We start from the raw sequence: 20,321 nt of genomic DNA, 5'->3' as shown, positions 1-20,321 counted from the left end.
GTGGGGGTGCAGGTGTCGGAGGTGAGTCAAGCGGTGGTGGTGGTGGTGTTAGAGGAGGTGGCGATGAAGGAGGAGTTGAGGTGAGCCTGGAGGTGGTGGAGGCTTGGGTGGTGGAGGTGTCGGAGGAGGTGGTGACTCGGGCGGCGGCGGTGGCGGTGGCGGAGGAGGCGTGGGTGGTGGTGGTGGAGGTGGCGTGGGTGGTGAAGATTTTTTTGTTCCTGTTTATCTTATTTCTCTTTTTGTTCCCAAGAATAGAAAAAATGATTTTTTTTTCATTTTATTTCTATTTCAAATTTATTTCCCGGCCAAAATATATTGACGTTATCAAATTGATTTCTATTCTTCTTTTTTTCAGAAGAGCAAAAGAACAGAAAAATAGAACCGTTGACAAATGGAGAATCAAAGGTTGCAACCAAATTCGAAAAATTTAAAGTTAGTCCATCAGCGACATTAACTGTTCTGTCTTTATACTTCGAGTACATAGTGCTTTTTTTTATGCTTCACTCTCATTGATTCCTACAAGTCGCAATAAAGTTCTTGGGATCGGAGGCTTTTCTACTGCCATAGCCCCCACCAAAATCTGGACTACCTGAGTCATAGTTGGCCTATCTCGCTCGCTGTCTTGAATGCACCAGCAAGCCACTTTGCATGCCCTGCATAATTCTTCCATCTCCACGAGTCCGTTCAATCTGCGGTCCGCGAGTGGCAAGACTTCTTCTCCTTTGGCTATTGAATTGGCTACCTGAAGCGGGAGATAATCGCGCATATCACTATTCAGCTCCTCAATGTTTCTCTTTCCCGATATGATCTCAAAGAGGAGCTTTCCATAGCTGAAAACATCGACTTTGGATGTGATGGCGCCTCCCAGAATCCATTCTGGTGCGAGGTACCCTCTGGTTCCCCTCATGGTGGTAATTACGCAGCTGACGTCCCGTCCCAGGAGCTTCGCGAGGCCGAAATCGGCAATTTGTGGCGATAGTTCTGAATCCAACAGTATATTCTCTGGCTTGATGTCGCAGTGTATGATGCGATCTCGACACCTCTCATGGAGATACTCCAATCCTTTAGCAATCCCAATGGCGATACCGTATCTGGTTTTCCAATCGAGGGTGTTGGAACCTTTCCGAAACAAATGAGCTGCGAGCGAACCATTTGCAAGGTACTCATATACTAGGAACCTCTTTGTCTCTTCTGCACAAAAACCGCGCAGACGAAGGACATTGACGTGCTGTATTGTTCCGATAGTTCTAACTTCCGCAAGGAACTGTTTGTTACTTTGGTTTTGGTTCACAAGTTTCTTCACTGCTATTGGAGTTGAGTCTGGCAGTGCTCCCCTGAAGACAGAACTAAACCCGCCTTCCCCAATTTTCTCGGAGAATTTTTTTGTCGCCTTCTTCAGAACTCGATATTCAAAATGCATCAAATGATCGTCCGCTGCACTAGCAGGCCGTCTCCTCCTAATGGTCACCAGCAACCCACTGAGGACCAACAGAAAAGCTACGGACGCAACTACAACTGCTATTATGAAATTCGAACTGGGTTTCCCCTTTTTCTTACTTTCTTCCTTCAAGCCTGACCCCGCAATCCGGACATAGAAACCTCTCAAAACTGCATCACTGGCCGAAAGTTGAACTGTAAATTTGTCATCCGTCCATATCCAACAGTTTGCACTGTAAGCATATGCACTGCACGAACAGTTGCTTAAGCACAACAACCTGCATGCTTCGATGTTTTCAACCATGAACGAATCAGAATTTTTCGGGAAGCGTGCATTAGGCATGAGGAAAAAATTATCTTTCCTGTCACCACTACACTCCGACGCAGATCTCCTCTTGCATCGGCCCAGATGATCTTCCAGCTTCAGATGATCTAAGTGTCCAAGAGCGCAATCACAAACCGGTGCATCGCTCTGATTGCAGTTAGAAGAAGCACCACAAAAGGGATAAATCTCACACGTTTGTGTTGGCTGTGTCCAGAGCACTTTCCACTCCTGGATATGCTTTGCCCATACTAATAGCTTGAACAGCCCCGTTGGTTCGAGCACAATCCTAGAAAGATTATAAGGAGCAAATGCAGAATATATGAAGTAGGCCTCATTCTCATTTGAAACGAAGGAGAAGTTTACCACGTTTTCCAGTGTTACTGAGCGCTGATGCCTGGATTCATCGCCAGTCCAGTCGCCACTATTCCAGTAGGTTTCCGACCTGTTATATAGCGAAAACTGAGCTGTTCCTTCTGCTCCCGTGAATGCAGAGAATATCCCGGGAGCTGGATCATCTAAATCTCTCCATGCCACCAAAACTGTCCTTTCCGACGTAAGGTTATTGAATCCAAACTTGGCACCGGGTAACCACGTATCAGTCGGATGATTGAAACTCTGCCAAGCAATAGACACATCAGATGTCTTCCTTAAAATGAAGTTTCCATTGTCAAGGAGCACTCCTGAAGTCAAATTAGGCATGAGCAATGTCGAACCGGTCGACCAGATTTGATGCTTGGATGAAGTGAGTATGACTAAATTACTGTCCCGAAGGAGCTTCAACTCCGAAGAGAATGGGTCGGACACGGGGCAGTTCCTATTCGCAACCCAAACCAGAGTCTTCTGAGGTAACCCTTTGTACCAAATGCCAATATAGTGGTTACCAGTGTTACCTGGTGAAAAGAAGCCCATCTCAAATGTTCCTCCTTGAGAGATTAATGTTTGGTTTCCGGAGATAGACTCACCGGGAAATATGGTATCTGTGCTTATGGACAAAGAGGGGCCGAATGAAACAGAGCAAAGAAGCAAAATATATGGAAACATTTCTGCGTTTCTGCTTATGTAACTCGTCTCTTGTTGCTCTTTCTTTCGCAACTACGGTTTTGACATGGGGAGTTAGCAGCTCTAAGGCTTTCAGATAAAATCTTGATCTCTCGTTAGCCAGCGGTCTTCGGGGAGTTGCCGGTCCAACAAGGTTGAGTAGAAAATCATAAGAAACTGGCTGTTTCTCTCGTACACGCTTAGCATTCCAGAGGAGGTTCTTTGGTCTGACGATCGAGAAGATCAGTTGGGGGTCATCTGTCATTAAAATGTGCAAGTCAACCAATTAACACAAAGTAAATTGTATGGACCAACCAAAGGTTCCATCAGTGGAAATTATGCAGAGATTTGTGTTGACGCAGTGAAGCTAACATAACACGGTGGATTATTTTATGGATGGCATTCCCATCAATTAGGAAGGAAACTTACCTACGGTTTCTAAATTTGACATTTTTGGCAAATTGATTTTCTCTAGAAATCAGCTTTAGTATCGTAAAAATGAACTACCGTGCCCTAAATTGAATCAAAATCCTTGTAAGAGAGACATCTGTGTTGAAATTCATTTCAATGCCAATATATCATAAGTGACATATCGTGAAGACGAAAACGAGAACACATAGTAACATTGATGATAATAAACTTTGTTCAATTGAGTTTCAAGTAACAATTTAGTTTAAGTCATTACCGTTTGCATGAAGTGTTTGCATTAAGTGAACCGGCAAGCTGATATGAAGGTCAAGCCCGTCATATTCACGAGAATTAGTCTCCCTCCAAAGTATTTCCATTTGTTCTAGATATCATGCTCCCTACTTATTTGCAGTGTTTAACAGTTATTGATATTACGTTTCAACTATTCAACATTAATCTTGTCTAACCTGGTGTTTGCTAATCAATTTTCTCTATCAATAAGCATTTTAGTAACTTAATACACTAATATTGTAAACTAGTTTTAGTATAGTTGGTATTACTAACAGTAACATATATTCCCCCATTCAGTTCCCTGTCATTATCACTAATTTTGGGCTAATTCCAACTTGTCCTATATGATTTCCTGGTGGTCTCAGTCAATTCCCTGTTATTTATTTGCTCAGCCGACTTAGTAGACTTTGATTTTTTCGTCTCAGTCTGACCCAAAGTTCGTTGACCGTTTTCTTTCTGACCCTGCAAAGTCCGATCCGCGTGACATCACATGCTCAATTTGCGCTCATTTTGGCAAAGTAGGCGGCTTACTCTGTGTTTCCTCTGTGGCACGTGCAAGTCACAAGCCCATTTTGATCAACCTCCCAATTAATTTAAACGTTTGGATTAAGGAAGGGAGTTGCTCTTCTTCTTCATATGGGACATGTGGTCCAGGTTGGGGATTTCTTCGGAAAGGGTGGCCGCCGTAAACGTGGGTGATCGGGCGGCTGTCGAGTGGGTAAGCTATAGGTTTTGGTGGGAAGGACAGAGCTTGTAATGGATCGGTGGAGATAGGAGAGAGACTTGTTGCTCAATGCAAATGGTATTGTGAGGAATTTGCTTAACTCACACGAAACTAGGATATTACATATGAATGATCGCGAGCATGTAAAGATAGTACCATTTGAAGATAAATCAATTTATGCCATTCGAATTTAAGAAGACAGAGAGCAATCAAGATCGCTCCACAGTTTCACACCGCACTCAGAGAGTGCATGAAGTGGGGATTTGAGTGCAATTCCAGGTGAATCGAAGTGCAAACGGTGAAGAGTTTGCAAGTAAATTAAAATACATTGAAATTGAAATTACCCGAGAAGGAAACCAAAAGATTAAACATGTTTGCCATGTGTTCCGGCAAATATGCTTGTCCTGTTCTTCTTCACTGAGCGATGGTACGACTAGATTATTGTTCTCAAATCTTTTAAATGCGAGCTTTTAAGACGATGGAGGAAGAATTGACACTGCGACCCAAAAGGACCCAAAATTTCATAAAGGAAACCTCGTGCAAAAAAAAAAAAGCACATTTAGAAAAGGTGGGTACCAATGGATAGCAAGAGGATGTACCACTAAAATCATGTATACGGGATAGTACTATTATTTTGCATTCAATTTCTACAAGAGGGAAAAAAATCATGCAAAACAATTGTTATTGTGCTCATACCGGTAACTACTAGAAATAGTTGGAACACTTGAAGAAGATGAGAAAGTTTCTAGTTCATTCTTGATCTCGCCATCATCAATTGGCATCTCTGTTGGATAGAGAAGTGGTTTTGGGGGAAGTTGTAGTTCATCAATCTCTCCTTCTAGCATATTAAGGACTCGGCTCATCGACGGTCTGTCACTAGGGCTCAATTGTATACACCAAAGAGCAATGATTATCATCTTCCTCGTTGTCTCTCTTTCCTCCTCTGTGGCATCAACCATTTCAAACCCCTTTTCTTTGCCAAGTTGATCATAAACCCACAAAGGAAAATAAATTTGACTTGAATCCTCTGCATTTCCATTTACATTCCTCCTTCTACCGGCCATTTCCATCAGCATCATCCCGAAACTATAAACATCGGCTTTGTAAGAAACACCGCCAATATCCTTATAGAATAGTTCAGGTGCCATATATCCCAAAGTTCCTCTTGCTGCAGTCAACGATACTATGTTGTGATCGGTGGGGTAAAGTCTCGCAAGTCCAAAGTCAGAAACTTTCGGAATGAATTTCTGGTCTAGGAGAATGTTGTGAGGTTTGATATCAAAGTGTAGAATTTGCATGTCACATCCTCGATGTAGATACTCTAACCCTCTAGCTATGCCAAGAGAGATCTTATACATTTTGTTATGATCAAGAGAATTATTCCCATCCTTATAGAAAATGTGCTTATCCAAAGATCCATTCGGCATGAAATCATAGACAAGAGCTTGTTTGGAGTAATCAAAGCAAAAACCAACAAGTTGCACCACATTAACGTGGTGGATCCTTCCAATTGTGGCCACTTCGCTTATAAAATCTTGCCCGTTAGATTTTGGTTTGTTCAAAATCTTAACCGCAACTTCATTGCCACTTCTAAGTGTTCCTCTGTACACAGATCCGTATCCCCCTTCACCTAACTTGTGTTTGAAATTTTTTGTGATCTTCTTGATATCCGAGTAAGAGTACCTAATGGGCAAAAAGTTATTGTGAGCTCGTAGAAATTCTTCAATGTTTGCGTCCATTGCTTGGTGCCTTCTCTTCCACTTATAGACTAGAAGTATCAACACACATGGAGCTCCGAATATGAATTTTGCTGCCAGGAAGTGAGCTGCGCAGAAAATTGCCTTAACGATTAGTGTAAAGTATAGTCTTCTTTATTTGTTATAAAGCACATACAAGGAGTGTTTTCTTCACATATATGTACGTGAGTGTTTCGTGGATGTGAGTAAAAATGAATCGTCCATACCGATGACAAAACCGGCATTAGGAACTGTATTCAGTGCAACATTTAGCGCCGTACCCCAGGAAGAATTGTCTACAGAAAGCAAGAGATTAAGGCATATAATCAGAACCGAGTAATGAATGAAAAGCACGTATAAGGAATGAAGTATTATTATCCTAATTAACTAAAAACCTACATATAAATTAACAACTTTCGAAGCAAAGATGGATAGGGATAATAACTGTTCATCACAAGTGTTATAAATTTTAATTCATCACAAGAGCTATAGCTAGACCCAAATATCAGCATATTGATCAGGTAAAGTTCTTCGATGGAAAGGCATACTTACAATTGTAGTAGGGTATGCATCGTTTCCCCCCATATCGGTACCCTAAGAAGCAAAAGTGAAATGCTTTCTTGTACGGCCGCGGCCAGACTATGATAAAAAACCCGTCGGCCATCGCAGTGTGGATGTCGTTGTAGGAGATCGAGATTGTACGATTCTCCCGGGACGATGCATCTATTTTTTTCCCTAAATATTCTGCTGCAAGTATTGACGTGGTTATGGTGCAAAAATCCTCAATATCCCATGCCCTTGCATCGATGACAGCGTATAAATAATACCCTTTTACAGCTATACATGGTTCGACGTCAATATATGAAGGAGATATCACCTGCTTTGAGCAAGACATAATGGTCACCACGGGAAATATAGAAGAGATGCCGTACGGTTTATATTCTTCACCACTGAAATTGGAGGGCGTTAACTGGTGGAGAGGAAGGGAGGAACAGTTGCCCTTGTCCAGCCCGACATCGACCACTTCCATCGAACCAGCAAAGAAACCCCAAGAGTTGTCCGGGAGGTTTATCTTTTTCACATGATATCGGCCACTGTATAAAGATAACACTGTGCGGTTATCTTCACATGCTAGCTCGAATCTCGAGTCGCCGCAGCCTTTCGGATCGTCCTTCAATCGAAAGGGATAGCTCAAGTTACCAATCTTGCCGCATGCTGAAGGGGCACACGAGCGATTATCCAGGGCATCGCAACTAATCCCAGCTTGTATTATGAGAAGAGCGAGTAATAGGAAGGGCTCCATTTGGCACCTGAGTAGAGAGAATTTGTGCAATGGAGAGAGATTTTTGTTTGGCTTTGTTATTTGGTGAAGAGGCTCGATCGAAAGGGGATGCATCTGGAGAGATGTATGCTGATTGAAGAGTTGGAGTTGTCTTTGGAAAAAGCCCAAGTCAAACAACGACTCAAAGCCGTCCAAAGTCAAAAAAGTGGAGCTTCCAAGCACATTCCGACGTCGTGAGCAGACAGTGGCTAACAAAGGCACCAGAGCATCTGAAATATGCTTTCCAGATTAAAGGACTATAGATTATATTGATTAGTATCATATCCATATTGTTATTGGTTAATTATACTATAAAGTCCCTGCAAGTATCAACTAGAGTTTTTGTAATGGTTAATATTTTTTTACTCACCACCCTTCAAATCTGTGAGTTACAAAGTATTATTAGAAAGTCCAAAGCAAAAGTTTAACTTGATAGATTAAGGCGTGTTATTATATTTAAAAGATTCTAATACTCCCCCTTACGTGTTGGCTGGACTTTGGCGTAAGCCTAAAACGTAGAAATATGTGATTGAGGAGATTAATAGGGGATGAAAAGATTTGAACTCATGACCTCTTGCTCTAATTTTATATTGAAAAATTCAATCCAAAAACTTAAACTGATAGATGGATGCGTGGTTTAATATTAAAATATCTAACACAAACGTAGACATAATCGTCATTTAAGTTTAATATAGATGATGTCCACAACTTATAATCCACCATACTGAAGGTGAAGGATGGTCGGAGGAAGTTTTCCTCAATCGGGATTGGAAGAAAATATAAATCCTATTACAATCGTACATCTCAAAAAATATATGTCAAGTATTGAAGTACACATAAAATTTAAAATATACGATTGAAATTATGAGTACTGAAAATTTGATTTTCTAGTGTTTCCAAGTAAGTAATATTTTGAAAAGCCTAAGCAACGCCGCGAAGTGAGAAGAGAGATATTTGTTCCTCGTTTGACGCATGCATTTCCTGTTTCAACGAAGATCTCACCAGAAATAAGTTTCTCTTTTTCCCCTGGGCAACATGCGGTCAACAACGTCAACCAAAAACAACGCGGTCAACATCGTGCACCAAGAAAAGTCTCGCTGTTGCTACGTTGATGGGGAAATCTTGTTAATCTTTTGTTTTGTCGATCCTACAACTTTAATTTACGAATAAACAAGAAGAATGGCTTTGTTCCGGTCAAAAGCATGGTTACCGGGCTTTCTTTATTTGCTTAAAGTATAATTAAATCCTAAAGTTTTCAAAATTGTGCGAGTTTTAAAATTATCAAATTTGTGTGAATGACGACTTCCATTAGTTCCACCAAATTTGGGTGATGGAAAATGCCGATATGACATTTCGTATGCAGTAATTAGGGGTGTCAAAAAAATCCGGGCCGGCCCTACCCGACCCGACCCGGCCCGACCCTACTCAGAAATTTGGGGTATTTTAGGGTCGGGCCTTAATCTTCTTTGGATAGGGCCTTTTAGGAGTGGGTAATGTTAGGATTGGGCCGGGTCGGGCTGGCGCGGGTTTTTTTACACCGCTGCCCAATAACACCTCTGTCCCTTTTTGAGCCCTAATTTCCACCCTCCTTCTCTTCCGTTCCTTCTCGCGCCTCGTTTGCTGTCATCCTCTCTTCTCTTCCTCGTCCATTGCATTCACTCAAACACCATCTCTGCATTTGAAGGCCTCGACTGATTTGGTTCCTCAGGGGGAGATCTTCGGCGAAGACGACGGCCACGACGGAGACGAGGGCAGCGAGCTTCTAGAAGAAGAAGAGCAAGACATTGGGGTGAGGTGGGGTGAGGCGAGGCAAGGTGAGGCGAGGAGATAAGAGAGGGGCGCGTGCGCAGGTGGGGGGGGGGGGGGGGGGTGGGGCGGAGCTCCACGGCAAGGCGGACCGGGAGGATCCCAAGGCCCTCCTCGATGGGGTTGCCATCGCCGGCCTCGTCGGGATCTTGCGCCAGCTTGGCGATCCCGCCGAGTACGTCTCTCCCTCTCTCTGTCTCTCACTCTCTCTGGTTGTTTCTTTTTTTTCTTTTGATGCTTCGTCGGGATCTTGCGCCAGCTTCGGAGGTCGTCATGTCGGCGCTCTTGATGACGGTCTTGTGGTCGGCGATGGCTGAGGAGGCCGACGAGGGCTTCTGGTCGTCGGAGCCAGGCTTCGCCGCCGGGGGCTTGGGCAATTTCTTCTTGGACTTGGCGGCGGCGCTCTTTTCCGGAGCTACTCCCATGGGCCTTCTGGGGTGGTGATTGGGTGGAGAGAGCATTGCTCAACTGATACGGCAAATGCAAAGAGAGAGACAGAGGAGGAGGAACAGAACAAGCCCTCGAAAATTGGACCCTGTTTTAAAAAAAAAACCCTAAACCTGAACCAACCCGGCCCGGTCCGACCCTATTCTTGGAGTATATGCTGAACAGGGTCTTGGACTGGGTCGGGTCGGGTCAAGTGCGACCCTATATATTTCAGGTCGGGTCGGGTATCATGAAAGCTCGACCCGACCCGACCCATTGACACCCCTAGCAGTAATGACACATAGGCACCACATCCCAAAATAAATTAAAAGGAAAAAAAGAATATCTGAAAAAAATGAAAAGGGAACTTGAGAGAGATGGTCGGGAGCCCAAAGTCAGATTCTCACTCAACCACAGGCTACAGCTGATAGTCATTGCCACGAGTAGGCTAGGGCCTACAATCCCTCGGCCAGATCAGGGCGAGGGTTGGCAGACCCTAGCAAGGTCATTTTGAGGGCCAATCAGTAGTCGCATGGCGGTGACGAGTGGTGAGGCCTTACGTTCTCTTAGTCTTGAGCAACCATTTTCGAGCCTATCCAATAGGTTACATGCAATCGGCAGGTTAACGCAATTGGGTTTGGGTCTCGTTAGCGGTGGTCACAGGATCACGTTCCCAAACCAAGCAAAACGAGATACCTTTCCTCTTTCCAAACCAAGCTCCAAGCATCATGAGAACGCTTTGCTTATAGAATTGAAGACCTTTCTGAGGCTAATTAGGGGAGTCTGTGAAGAGATGGTCCCTCCTGATGCAATTCACGCCTTTTCTCCGGCATACATCTAATTGCTGGAAATGGCAATGAATTGTATGTTGGGGATCGAGTGTATTATACATCTTATTAAGTGTTTGGGGAGAAAGATTTTGCAGAAACGCTGCTAAATGACTCAATACCAAGCGCAGTGATGGCCACTAGTCCTCACCCGTAGCCTGGCAAGGGTCGCAAGCAAAGTGGGGGGCTGGCATTGCCTCGTTTCTCATATCTTGCGCCACCCTCCTTACCCACAGAGTGAGATCTTTGCTATTGTAACGTTGCCACAACATATATTAGAGATATATTTAAAAAAAAAGTCACGTCATCATTTTCTTTTATAGAAAATGAGCAAAACTCAAAAGAACTCAACTATATTGTTAAATTATGTCTTGAGCTTGAACCAAGAATCTTAAGAAATTTGCTTTCCAATAGGTAGTAGCAATCACACTTTCAAACTATTCGGGTCGGGTATCAAGGAAACCCGATTCGATCCGAACCGTTGACACCCCTAGTAATGACTATTCCTAAAATGTCATTCATCAATTTTATTGGTCGCTGTTTTTTCACCTATTGTAATGCTTCAAAACCCAATCAGCTTTCGCTGCTCTCTCCTACTCAAGGATCTCGAACTCACTAAGCCACCCTGCAAACACTGTCGGTGAGCTTGCCTCAATACCCTATAGACCCATCATCAACTGAGCAAGTAAGTCACCACCTATCTAAGAGATTGGAAATACTGATAAAAGTAAATCACGCAAGTTCTATCAGATGATGCATATCATATTACTAATCCTATCGATATATACATATGGGCGCACGAGTAGGACTCTAGAGTTGGCCCATATATGTTCAAGAGGTGGCTCCAACCACTCAGCACTTTGTCCCAACAAAGTTCTAAAGGTGGTAGGCGCGTAATACTTTATTATTTGTGGTACTTAGTTAATACTGCGACATGTATCATTGCCAAGCATACGATGCAATAAAATTACCTCACTCATATAATTTTTGGCACACATGACAAGTACGCATCAACATATCTGATCCTGTTCGCATATGAAATAGACATGGTTTCCTAAAACGGCGTGAACGACTTGCAACATGAATCATCGGGATTCAACTTTCTCTTGTCTTCGTTCACGGTCTCCCCGTCAGGATCCATCTCTCTTCCCCATCTCTTATCTCTCTTTTTTTCTGTTTTCTCTCGGCAACACTCCTTTTCAATCCGAGATTCAAGCGATAGAAGTCCTCTCTTTGACAATGAGGAAATGTAGATGCATGGACGATCACATCTTGCATGGCCAACTAGTTGTCACACAATCATGAGCATGCATGGAAAACTGTCCATTTTGTGCATGAATAATTTTGTATGTGTCCCAATTTCTTTCCATTTCGCTTTATTATATAGAGACATTTATTGCATCTAACTATGGGTTTGCTAACATTTATAATTGATACTTTAGATACCCTCGAATGGTGTCATTTATTTTACTTAAGGTCTTATTTACAACTATCACAAACTAAAATATTATTCAAACTTTATAAATTTAAGGAAACGATTGTATGTTAATCTACAAATCAGCATTTTTATGACATGGATGTTCAAGATAGTTTGGATTTGATTAAAAAAACGCGTGTAGCAAGAGTTAGATTAATTAAGAAGTAAAAAAAAAGTCAATCCAAACACGGTTGACCTGACATCATATTATATATAAATGTCACAAGAAAGTTTTTCTCCGACGGCTTGGTTAAGTGGCTTTAGGCCCTTTCCACTTGTTCACCAGGTCGGGCCTAATTTGATGAGATTCCAATGAATGAAAAATTCGATATAGGCCAAGAGTCCAAATGAACTTCGACCAAAACAACAAAAGAGTCCAAATGAACTACTTTTCTTTCCTTTCTTCAATGGAAACGTGAGATTAGATCTTAGATCAGTCAACGACTCAATCCTTGTTTCTGACAAAAAATGAAATATTCTTGTCAATTTTTTTAATTCCAAATGGTCGTCCCAGTTGGGCCCAAAATTGTGCTTGAAAAGGTCATGCCCAAAATTTTTCATGACTCAGAATCCCGAGAAACTTCATTTGTGAAAATGGAACGAGCTCTTGCGATTACAAACTCTATAAAGAAACTGCTTGTCTAGACCAGCCCATCGATCAGGGCCAAGTCCAAATCTAACCTGTTCAACCGGCTATCATAATGTCCAAACTCCTTTAAATCATAATTTGGCCCGTCGAGTCTCTGCGCCCACAATTTAGGTCTGCTTAGATCAAGAAGTATAGATCTCACACAACCAATCGAAAAAGTTCACTTTTTGAGGCCGAGGCCACTATCCATCCTAAAAACGACCCCTAGGTCCGGCTCACTCGTTTAGTAGGTCTAGTATCAGCTTTAGAGAGGGCCAAAAATAATTTTTACACATGAAACTCACATGCATGCCATGTCCCGTTTCTTTCGCATTGGGAAATTGGAGACGATTGGTGAGCAAAATGAGATGTTGCTTCATGTCCAATTTTTCTTTTTCCTTTTTCGAAAGATGCGTATGAAAATGCTCGTTATATTTGCACAAAAACATTCCCATTTGGCATATCGGAAAGTATCACTTTAAAGTCAAAGGTCGCAACCAAAACCGAAAAAGTTATAACAAAGAGGCAATTAAATCATACTGGACAGGTTCTTAATTTTATCCCCGGATAACTTCGGCTTCCTCTTCATTGACTTCCTACAAGTTGCAAGAAAGTTCTTGGGATTGGAGGCTTTTCTACTGCCATAACCCCCTCCAAAATCTGAACTACCTGAGACATAGTTGGTCTATCTTTCTCGCTGTCTTGAATGCACCAGCAAGCGACTCTGCATGCTCTGCACAATTCTTCCATCTCGACGAGTCCGTTCAATCTGCGGTCCACGAGTGGCAAGACTTCTTCTCCTTTGGCGATTGAATTAGCTCCTGTAGCGGTAGATAATCACGCATATCACTGTTCAGCTCCTCGATGTTTCTCTTTCCCGATATGATCTCAAAGAGCACCTTTCCGTAGCTGAAAACATTGACTTTCGACGTGATGGCTCCTCCCAAAATCCATTCTGGTGCGAGGTAGCCTCTGGTTCCTCTCATGGTGGTAATTACGCAGCTGACATCCTGTCCCAGGCGCTTTGCGAGCCCGAAATCAGCAATTTGTGGCGCGAGTTCTGAATCCAACAGTATATTCTCTGGCTTGATGTCGCAGTGTATGATGCGATCTCGACACCTCTCATGGAGATACTCCAATCCTTTAGCAATCCCAATGGCGATGCCGTATCTGGTTTTCCAATCGAGGGTGTTGGAATCTTTCCGAAACAAATGAGCTGTGAGCGAACCATTTGCAAGGTACTCATATACTAGGAACGTCTTTGTCTCTTCTGCACAAAATCCGCGCAGACGAAGGACATTGACGTGCTGTATTGTTCCGATAGTTCTAACTTCCGCAAGGAACTGTTTGTTACTTTGGTTTTGGTTCGCAAGTTTCTTCACTGCTATTGGAGTTGAGTCTGGCAGTGCTCCCCTGAAGACAACTAAACCCGCCTTCCCCAATTTTCTCGGAGAATTTTTTTGTCGCCTTCTTCAGAACTCGATATTCAAAATGCATCAAATGATCGTCCACTGCACTAGCAGGCCGTCTCCTCCTAATGGTCACCAGCGACCCACAAAGGACCAACAGAAAAGCTACGGACACAACTGCAACTGCTATTATGAAATTCGAACTGGGTTTCCCCTTTTTCTTACTTTCTTCCTTCAAGCCTGACCCCGCAATCCGGACATAGAAATCTCTCAAAACTGCATCATTGGTCGAAAGTTGAACTGAAAATTTGTCATCCGTCCATATCCAACAGTTTGCACTGTAAGCATATGCACTGCACGAACAGTTGCTTAAGCACAGCAACCTGCATGCTTCGATGTTTTCAACCATGAACGAATCAGAATTTTTCGGCAAGCGTGTATTAGGCATGAGGAAAAAATTATCTTTCCTGTCACCGCTACACTCCAATGCAGATCTCCTCTTGCATCGGCCCAGATGATCTTCCAGCTTCAGATGATCTAAGTGTCCAAGAGCGCAATCACAAACCAGTGCATCGCTCTGATTGCAGTTAGAAGAAGCACCACAAAAGGGATAAATCTCACACGTTTGTGTTGGCTGTGTCCAAAGCACTTTCCACTCCTGGATATGCTTTGCCCATACTAATTGCTTGAACAGCCCCGTTGGTTCGAGCACAATCCTAGAAAGATTATAAGGAGCAAATGCGGAATATATGAAGTAGGCCTCATTCTCATTTGAAACGAAGGAGAAGTTTACCACGTTTTCCACTGTTACTGAGCGCTGATGCCTGAATTCATCGCCAGTCCAGTCGCCACTATTCCAGTAGGCTTCCGACCTGTTATATAGCGAATACTGAGCTCTTCCTTCTGCTCCCGTGAATGCAGAGAATATCCCGGGAGCTGGATCATCTAAATCTCTCCATGCCGCCAAAACTGTCCTTTCCGACGTAAGTTTATTGAATCCAAACTTGGCAACGGGTAACCACGTATCGGTTGGATGTTGAAACTATTGCGGAAGCCAAGCGATCGAACAATAAAATTGACAGAATAAGAAAATAAATCGGACACCAGATTTACGTGGTTCGGTCGTAGTGACCTACGTCCACTGGGAGAGCAGCACGGAATTCCACTATAGATCAAGCGATACAACGGAGATTACAACCACACTTGAGTCACTCAAACACTCTCAGTGTTTCCCAAGCTCCAATTACACCCAATAACTCACGCAGTATTTAGCCCCACAATTCCTCACGAAATAATCTCTCAATCTCGCAAAAGAATTGTACACAAATCTTAACACAAGATTTAATCGCTACGAACACTTGAGTTCTTGGTATAATTCCACGAACAAAATCCCAGTGAGATAAACCCACGCCAAGCACTCGACGTCAACCGCGGCGCTTCAAGACTTCTCTGCACTTTAAAGCATCCCCTGACCATGAACATATATATCAGGAAGTCCCATGTTAGTCAACAAACGAAGTCCACGCGGATTAGGATCAGGAAACAAATCCAGCCATGCTTTTCTTTTCCTTTTATTTTATTTCTTCTTTCCACTTCTGGCCGTGAATTCCACAAGAATTAGGAAAGTATAATATTCTTTCTTTCTTCTAACACATTGACCGAGTCAAAGTTCAACATAAAATTCATGTGGACTTTCCAGTTTGAGAACAAGGACTCCAACGTGCATTAGGAAAGTGAATTTCAAATATTTCCTTTTTGCTCGGTTTTGGAGATCCGCAAAATATCCAATTCGGAATATTTAGATTTCGCTTTGAGCTCAAACTCGAGACATATTTTCAACAATCTCCACCTTGACTCGACGTTTGAGCCAAGTAACAATCGCTTCAATAGAATCCGAATTCCGCTACTACTCTCCCACAGCCCCAATGGGATCAACCGCCACAGATGTCTTTCAAGTCCAAGCCTCGCTTGAACTTCGCCATAGCCGTGGACCTCATCAGAATACCAACTCCACATGCACCTTTAACCGCTTTACAAGGATTTTCCGACACAATCTCCTTAACCGCAGATAAAGCAAAACCATCGTTGCATCCATATCTATCAGGAGATCGAATACGCACCTTGTCAATTTCAGCAGTTACAGCAACCGTTGGCTCAATAGGCTCCACCTCGCTATAAGCACCATCCGTGTCGATTATTTCGTTAGTACCCGCTAACTCAGGAGTTTCTGGTTGCAACTTCACCTCAAGCTGAACACCGTCCAGATCCGTATGAACACTGCTATTAACACTCCTAGCCAGAAGTACTGGAGACTCGTCAAATGTAACTTCTCTACTGATAATAGGTGAATTTAATTCCGGGCACCACAACTTATAGCCCCGCTCACCTTGTGCATAACCTAGGAACATGCACTTCATTGTCCTTCCATCGAGCTTACCATCACTAACTCGAACATAACATGGACAACCAAATATTCTAAGACCAGAATAATTAGCAACGTTATATGACCATACTTCTTCGGGAGTCCGACATTCAATCGCAGTTGATGGGGATCTATTCTTTAGGTAACTCGCCGTACTAAGCGCATCCGCCAGGAATCTCCTAGCCATACCAACACTAGAGAGCATTTTATGGGCCGTCTCTAGTAATGTTCTATTCATCAACTCTGCAACATGTTGTGGTTCATTGGCACTAGTGCGGTGTTTCACTATGCCTTCCTTCATGCAGAATTCATTTAATAGCTCCGAGCAAAACTCCATACTATTGTCAGTCCGCACCTGCTTGATCATTCTACCAGTCTCCTTTTCGATCAAAGCTTTTAACTGCCTGATCCTGACAACAGCATCAAACTTGTGCCTTAGCACAAACACCCACGTCTTCCTCGAGTAGTCATCAACAACTGTTAGCATAAATCTGGCACTCTTCCTAGAAGGAAATCGCGACAACCTGCGAACATCTAAGTGAATCAATTCTGCAATTTTCGTGGTTTCTCTGACAACCGTACTAAACTGCACTTTCCGCCGTTGACCTAAATCACAGCACCTGCATACATTCAGTTCGTTAGCCACATAACCACATAGCAAATTTCTTTCACTTAGAACCTTCGGGCTTCTCTCGTTAATATGCCCCAAACGCATATGCCACAATTCAAACTCTCGAACTGATGCATCCGACGTCTTCGCAGCAAATTCCGTCACTGTCTCACCTTGAAGCTCATACAGGCCACTATGCTTGATTCCTTTCATTATCACCAAGGCACCTCGAAGAACTTTCAGAACTCCACATTCTGAAGAATACCGACACCCAGCTGAATCTAGGGCACTCAAGGAAATCAGATTTTTCTTCAACTCTGGAACATGCCTCACTCCAGTCAATGTCCTCACAATACCATCATGCATTCTGATTCTGACATCACCAACACCTACAACATCACATTCATAATTGTTCCCCAACTGCACTTTACTACTATCCGTGCACTGATAAGTAGTAAACCAGTTCCTATTTGGTGTAGCATGAAAAGAACAACCAGAATCCATAATCCATCCGCCAAACGACGAATTATCAGTGACAGACAAGACATAATCAGCATCATCCGAATTACCATCAGCTATAGCTGCAACATCATCCGCAGAATCAACTCTAATTCCCTTACCCTTCTCGTTTTTCAGCTTAAGGCAATCCCTTCTAAGATGCCCCCTCTTGCCACAACTCCAACAGACAACACCATCAGTCCTAGACTGACTTCGTCTATTCGAGTTCATACTACTTCTGCTAACACGTGTACCAGTTCTTCCTCTATTTTCACCTACTAAAGCAGCAGATACATGTTCGCCAGATTCTCTTCTACGGATGTCCTCACTCAGAATTAAATCTCGAACACCATCAAACGTCAAACTTGTCGACCCAGAGGAATTACTAACAGCAGTAACAGTAGTATTCCAACTATCAGGCAATGAGGATAATAGAATCAAAGCACGTACCTCATCTTCAAAGTCAATCTCAACTGAACTCAATTGACTAACGATCACATTGAATTCATTAATATGATCAGCAACTGACGCACCTTCGCTCATCTTCAAATTAAACAGACGTCGCATCAAATAGACCTTGTTGATCGCAGAAGGCTTCTCGTACATGTCCGACAGGGCTTTCATCAAACCCGCAGTGGTTGTCTCTTTCACGATGTTAAACGCGACGTTACGTGCCAACGTCAGCCGAATAACACCCAAAGCTCGTCTATCCAGCAATTCCCAATCAGCTTGCTTCATCGTCTCTGGCTTCTCCCCAGACAAGGGCAAGTGCAGTTTCATCTGATATAGATGATCCTCAATCTGCATCTTCCAGAAACCAAAATCTTTCCCATCAAATCTGTCGATTCTCACTTTTCCTTCTTCTATCGCCATCGATTCGCTTCAACTCAGTCAAGTCTAGCTCTGATACCAATTGTTGCGGAAGCCAAGCGATCGAACAATAAAATTGACAGAATAAGAAAATAAATCGGACACCAGATTTACGTGGTTCGGTCGTAGTGACCTACGTCCACTGGGAGAGCAGCACGGAATTCCACTATAGATCAAGCGATACAACGGAGATTACAACCACACTCGAGTCACTCAAACACTCTCAGTGTTTCCCAAGCTCTAATTACACCCAATAACTCACGCAGTGTTTAGCCCCACAATTCCTCACGAAATAATCTCTCAATCTCGCAAAAGAATTGTACACAAATCTTAACACAAGATTTAATCGCTATGAACACTTGAGTTCTTGGTGTAATTCCACGAACAAAATCCCAGTGAGATAAACCCACGCCAAGCACTCGACGTCAACCGCGGCGCTTCAAGACTTCTCTGCACTTTAAAGCATCCCCTGACCATGAACATATATATCAGGAAGTCCCATGTTAGTCAACAAACGAAGTCCACGCGGATTAGGATCAGGAAACAAATCCAGCCATGCTTTTCTTTTCCTTTTATTTTATTTCTTCTTTCCACTTCTGGCCGTGAATTCCACAAGAATTAGGAAAGTATAATATTCTTTCTTTCTTCTAACACATTGACCGAGTCAAAGTTCAACATAAAATTCATATGGACTTTCCAGTTTGAGAACAAGGACTCCAACGTGCATTAGAAAAGTGAATTTCAAATATTTCCTTTTTGCTCGGTTTCGGAGATCCGCAAAATATCCAATTCGGAATATTTAGATTTCGCTTTGAGCTCAAACTCGAGACATATTTTCAACAGAAACTCTGCCAAGCAATAGACACATCAGATGTCTTCCTTAAAATGAAGTTTCCATTGTCAAGGAGCACTCCTGAAGTCAAATTAGGCATGAGCAATGTCGAACCGGTCGACCAGATTTGATGCTTGGATGAAGTGAGTATGACTAAATTACTGTCCCGAAGGAGCTTCAACTCCGAAGAGAATGGGTTGGACACGGGGCGGTTCCTATTCGCAACCCAAACCAGAGTTTTCTGAGGTAATCCTTTTTACCAAATGCCAATATAGTGGTTACCAGTGTTACCTGGTGAAAAGAAGCCCATCTCAAATGTTCCTCCTTGAGAGATTAATGTTTGGTTTCCGGAGAGAGACTCACCGGGAAATATGGTATCTGTGCTTATGGACAAAGAGGGGCCGAATGAAACAGAGTAAAGAAGCAAAACATATGGAAACATTTCTGCGTTTCTGCTTATGTAACTCGTCTCTTGTTGCTCTTTCTTTCGCAACTACGGTTTTGACATGGGGAGATAGCAGCTCTAAGGCTTTCTGATAAAATCTTGATCTCCCGTTAGCCAGCGGTCTTCGGGGAGTTGCCGGTCCAACAAGGTTGAGTTGAAAGTCATAAGAAACTGGCTGTTTCTCCCGTAAAAGCTTAGCATTCCAGAGGAGGTTCTTTGGTCTGATGATCGAGAAGATCAGTTGGGGGTCAAGTCAACCAATTAACACAAAGTAAATTGTATGGACCAGCCAAAGGTTCCATCGGTGGAAATTATGCAGCGATTGATGTTGACGCAGTGAAGCTAACATAACATGGTGGATTATTTTATGGATGGCATTCCCGTCAATTAGGTAGGAAACTTATCTACGGTTTCTAAATTTGACATTTTTGGCATATTGATTTTCTCTAGAAATCAGCTTTAGGGTGCGTTTGGTAACCATTCTATTCCTGAAAATAATTTATGCTTAGAAATGATTTTTTTTATTCCATTTCTGGAATAATTTCTAAGCATTTGAAAGCGTTGGTAACTGCCCAAATTTATATTCCTGGAATAGAAAAAGAACAGAAATGCGTTTGGTAACTGTACAAAATTTCTTTTTATTAATAATATTTTAATAATATTTTGAATATTTTAATATTTCTTTTTTTTTCTTCTTCTCCTTCCTTGGCCCATGGCCAGGCCGCCGGTCGTTGGCGAGGGTGAGGGCTGGACCCTCGCGGCCTGGCCGAGGGTCGCCCTTGCCGAACCCT

The 20,321-nt window shown here is 42.8% G+C and overlaps 2 protein-coding genes across 2 annotated transcripts in view; both read right to left on the bottom strand.

Moving 5' to 3' along the window:
* The window catches only part of LOC115685511 (rust resistance kinase Lr10-like), a 70,239-nt gene that overhangs the window by 9,733 nt on the left and 40,185 nt on the right, over window positions 1-20,321 (bottom strand). The window lies entirely within an intron of this gene.
* LOC115685558 (G-type lectin S-receptor-like serine/threonine-protein kinase At2g19130) lies at window positions 482-3,093 on the bottom strand. Its single transcript, XM_030610633.2, has 2 exons — window positions 2,725-3,093; window positions 482-2,652 (listed from the first exon to the last, which is right to left on the bottom strand). The coding sequence occupies exons 1-2, from the start codon at window positions 2,801-2,803 to the stop codon at window positions 494-496; spliced, it is 2,238 nt and encodes a 745-aa protein (XP_030466493.2). The 5' UTR covers window positions 2,804-3,093; the 3' UTR covers window positions 482-493.

Source organism: Syzygium oleosum, unplaced genomic scaffold (assembly GCF_021117445.2).
Source record: "Syzygium oleosum isolate NSW1041296 unplaced genomic scaffold, Sole_v2.1 Sole_v2.10, whole genome shotgun sequence".
NCBI lineage: Eukaryota > Viridiplantae > Streptophyta > Magnoliopsida > Myrtales > Myrtaceae > Syzygium > Syzygium oleosum.
Note: the sequence above shows the minus strand (reverse complement) of the source record. Positions and strands in the feature narration are given on the sequence as shown.

Excerpts from the sequence above, each read along its gene's own strand:
- LOC115685558 (XM_030610633.2), bottom strand. The coding sequence starts at position 2,803 with ATGTTTCCATATATTTTGCTTCTTTGCTCTGTTTCATTCGGCCCCTCT. Across the intron at positions 2,653-2,724 it reads CACAGATACCATATTTCCCG|GTAACACTGGTAACCACTAT; the intron begins GTGAGTCTATCT and ends TCTTTTCACCAG.